Source organism: Athene noctua, chromosome 6, assembly GCF_965140245.1.
Source record: "Athene noctua chromosome 6, bAthNoc1.hap1.1, whole genome shotgun sequence".
NCBI classification, from domain to species: Eukaryota; Metazoa; Chordata; class Aves; order Strigiformes; family Strigidae; genus Athene; species Athene noctua.
In genome coordinates this window covers 13,016,566-13,020,290 of record NC_134042.1, presented here as the reverse complement: position 1 = coordinate 13,020,290, position 3,725 = coordinate 13,016,566, and the positions used below count along the sequence as shown (strand labels likewise).

The 3,725-nt window shown below is 58.8% G+C and overlaps 1 protein-coding gene across 1 annotated transcript; it reads left to right on the top strand.

Annotated features, from left to right (window-relative positions):
• The first annotated feature begins 1,601 nt into the window (after nt 1–1,601).
• On the top strand, nt 1,602–3,447 carry RIOX1 (ribosomal oxygenase 1). Its single transcript, XM_074909162.1, has one exon. The coding sequence runs from the start codon at nt 1,602–1,604 to the stop codon at nt 3,414–3,416; it is 1,815 nt and encodes a 604-aa protein (XP_074765263.1). The 3' UTR covers nt 3,417–3,447.
• Nucleotides 3,448–3,725: the final 278 nt, after the last annotated feature.

The following is a 3,725-nucleotide window of genomic DNA, read 5'->3' as shown; positions in this document are numbered from 1 at the left end:
ATTGCATGGTGAATTTCTTGTACTGAAGCTTGTTCCCAATCACAAAAGTACCAACAGTCTGACAATGCAAACCCCCACAGATTTTCACATTTTCCACGAGCTGAGTCTCGCTGGTCTGTCCTCTACCCTCCAGCAAAGCTTCTGCTGCTGAAGCTGTAGCCCCTGGAAGCGGAGAGCAGCCCTCAGGCTGCCCGAGTACCTGCCGTGCCACTGCCACTGTCCTTCTGGGAAGCTTCAGGCCTAGGAGAGAGATGGAGAGAGAACAAAGGTCTGACGGGGTTATTAGGTGTTCGTGGCTTTGGGGGAAAAAAAAAAAAAACAAACCAAACACTACATGACATGACAGCCTTTTGGTTTTTTGGGATCCTTTGAGAGGACACAGTCTTTCACCTGGCATCTCCGTTAGAAGCACAAGCAAGGGGAGGGGGGACAGCGCACCAGAACTGGCTCCATCCAACTTGGATTTCTATTCCTTGTGCAACAGAACCTCAAGAAATAGGTCTGACCTCATCTCGCCTCATTAGTCTGCAAAGCAACCGCACGCTGTCCAAAAGTATATCCGTATGGCACACCTCCAGAAAAAAGGCTTTTCTGCACGTGCTTGGAGCACCCTTACAGAAGGCAGCTTCCCAGTCAAGGAACGGATCTGCCTACGGTAGTGGAACCGCCTCACGTTTTCTTTGTTGTGATATATGAAATGTTAAGAAATTTGGTACATAACTAGTAAGATGGTGGTAGTAGGCCTAAGAGTTGTCTGTTTAAGCTAAGGAGTTTCTGAGCTGTAGGAACGAAGAAAGAAACTCGCATAAACATAAATAAAGGCCCCAAGGACAGAAGATGTGGAACCATGGCGACAGAAGATAATGGGCACTCTATGACCCAAAGGATTAGGCTCAGGCCCTGGCAACAGAAGATAACGGACATCACACTGGACATAAGGTGGGCAACGAAGGATTTAGTCAGTGGAGTCTGGCTTTTAGGGGCTGGCGATTTCAAAATTGGGGAAAAGGTGACGAGGAAGGCGACTGGCCTTCCTCCTGAAGACCCCCGAAGACCGCCACCTGGAGGCGATGTGCAGGCGCGAGAGTGACATGATTGTTTTAAAACTGCTGATAAAGTGTTTTGGACTAACCACGCCTTAATAGTAAACGTGTATGTTTGTGTTGTGCAATCCTATGAACATGTGTAAGGTACCTGCATTTAAGTGGTAAATCTAAATTTAAGTGGTAAAGCTTGTGGAGGAGCGCTCCCCCGTGCACCCAGCGCTGCAGTAAAGAATGCCTGCTTTCTAAAGCTCTGATTCTGAGTCTTAGAGAGTTTTTCTTCAACCGGCTTTCCGGTATCAGTTGGGGTCGGGGGAAGGCGTGAGCCTGGAGCATTTTATGTGGAGCCGATGATAAAACATATCCTATCATTCCGTTTTATACAGCGTCACTAGCACACACTTAAAACGCTTCCGCGGGCAGCCGGGCGGGCTCCCCCCGCGGGGTCCATCCCCCCGGAACCCCGCGCCCGGGATTCTCGCCGCGGTGCGCCCACACGCGAAGGCCCCGGCGGCAGCGGCGCGGCCCGGCGGGGCGGGGCGGAGCGAGCGAGCGGCCATGGCGGCGGCGGCGGGCGGCGTGGAGGAGCAGCGGCGGCGGCTGGGGCGGGTGTCGGCGCTCTCGGTGTACCGCCGGGCGGCGGGGGCCGGGACCGGGCGGCTGGAGCGGCGGGGACGCCGCCGCCGCGGGACGCCGCTGCCGGCGGGCGCCAAGGGGGCCAAGGCGCGGCCGGCGCGCGGCCGGGCGGGAAGCGGCGGCCCGCAGCCGGAGGCCCCGCCGCAGCCGGAGGCGCCGCCGCCGCCGGGCCCCGCCGCGGCCCCCAGGCTTCTGGAGCGGGCCGAGGAGCGGCCGAGGCGCGGCCCGCAGCCGGAGGCCCCGCCGCGGCCGCCGCCGGGCGCCGCCGGGCCCCGCGGCCGCCTGGAGCGGGCCGAGGTGGCGGGCGGCGGCCCCGAGGCGAAGCGGCGGGGCGGCCCGCGGGCGGCGGGAGAGGGCGGCGGCGTGGTGGGTCTGCTGCGTCGGCTGGGGCGGCTGGAGGACAGCCGGCAGCGGGCGGCCGAGCTGTTCGGGTGGCTGGTGGCTCCGGTGGCGCCGGCGCTGTTCCTGGCGCGGCACTGGGAGCGGGCGCCGCTGCTGGTGCGGCGGGGGGACCCCGGCTACTACGCGGGGCTCTTCTCCACGGCCGACTTCGAGGCCGCCCTGCGAGGCGGCGAGGTGCACTTCGGGACCCACCTGGACGTGACCAGCTACGCCGAGGGGGTGCGGGAGACGCACAACCCCTCTGGCCGGGCCCTGCCCGCCGTCGTCTGGGACTTCTACCAGAACGGCTGCTCCCTGCGGCTGCTCAGCCCCCAGGCCTTCTCCCCCACCGTCTGGCACTTCCTCTCCATCCTGCAGGAGCACTTCGGCAGCATGGCGGGGGCCAACACGTACCTCACGCCACCGGGGACGCAGGGCTTCGCCCCCCACTACGATGACATTGAGGCCTTCGTGCTGCAGCTAGAGGGGAAGAAGCACTGGCGTGTCTACAGCCCCCGGACGGACGCTGAGGTGCTGCCCCAGTTCTCCAGTGCCAACCTCACGCAGGCAGAGCTCGGCGAGCCCGTGCTGGAGGCGGTGTTGGAGGCCGGGGACCTGCTGTACTTCCCCCGCGGCTTTATCCACCAGGGCGACTGTCTCCCTGACGCGCACTCGCTCCACATCACTGTGTCTTCCTACCAGAGGAACTCCTGGGGGGACCTCCTGGAGAAGCTCCTCCCAGCCGCCCTGCAGATGGCCCTGGAGGAGGACGTGGAGTACCGGCAAGGGCTCCCCATGGACTACCTGGGGTACATGGGGGTCGCCAACTCGGACGCACACGATGCTCGCCGGACGGCCTTTATGGAGAAGGTGCAGAGCCTGATAAAGAAACTCGTGGACTATGCACCCATTGATGCTGCTGTGGATCAGAGAGCCAAGTCCTTTCTTCATGACTGTCTCCCCCCAGTGCTTACGCAAAGTGAAAAGGCTCAGAGTGTGTACGGCTTCCCAGCCCGGTGGCAAGATGGAGGCCCCTGCGATGTCGATATACGGATAACAAAAGACACAGAAGTACGCCTCCTTCGCCATGGTGTCGTTAGATTGTGTAACGAAGAAGCAGGTGTGATGCTGTATTACACGACGGAAAACTCAAGAGTGTATCACGGGGAAGAACCCAAGTTCCTTGAGATAGATCCTGAGTATACAGACAGTATCGAATTTCTCCTGTCTTCCTATCCAAACCACGTCAGTGTGGATACCCTTCCATGTGAAACCTTGGAGGACAAGATTTCTCTAGCCACTCTCCTCTTTGAGAAGGGCATTCTGACTACAAAGAAGCCTCTGGTGCAAGTGTAACTATTTTTTTACAAAATAAACATACGTTTGTTTAGAAGGTGTTCTGTCTTGTTCTCACCGTACACCTGCTAGATGTGAATCAGCAGTCTGGATCACAGTATCTCATCTGGGGGCAGAGAAGGGCCTTGGCGTGGGTAGAAAAATCAGATATTCTGATTAAAGTGGGTATCAGCTCTAGGAGGGATTCTGCATGACTGTGTGACAAGAGAAAGGAAGTCCTTAATTTTTTAATTTCTTCCTTTCACCAGCCGTATTACTACACCCTAGGTAACTTCAGGAAGCTAGTGAACTTTCTTGCAGTCTGTAAAT

What these genes read in the sequence shown, in the direction of transcription:
- RIOX1 (XM_074909162.1), top strand. Translation starts at nt 1,602, where the DNA reads ATGGCGGCGGCGGCGGGCGGCGTGGAGGAGCAGCGGCGGCGGCTGGGG.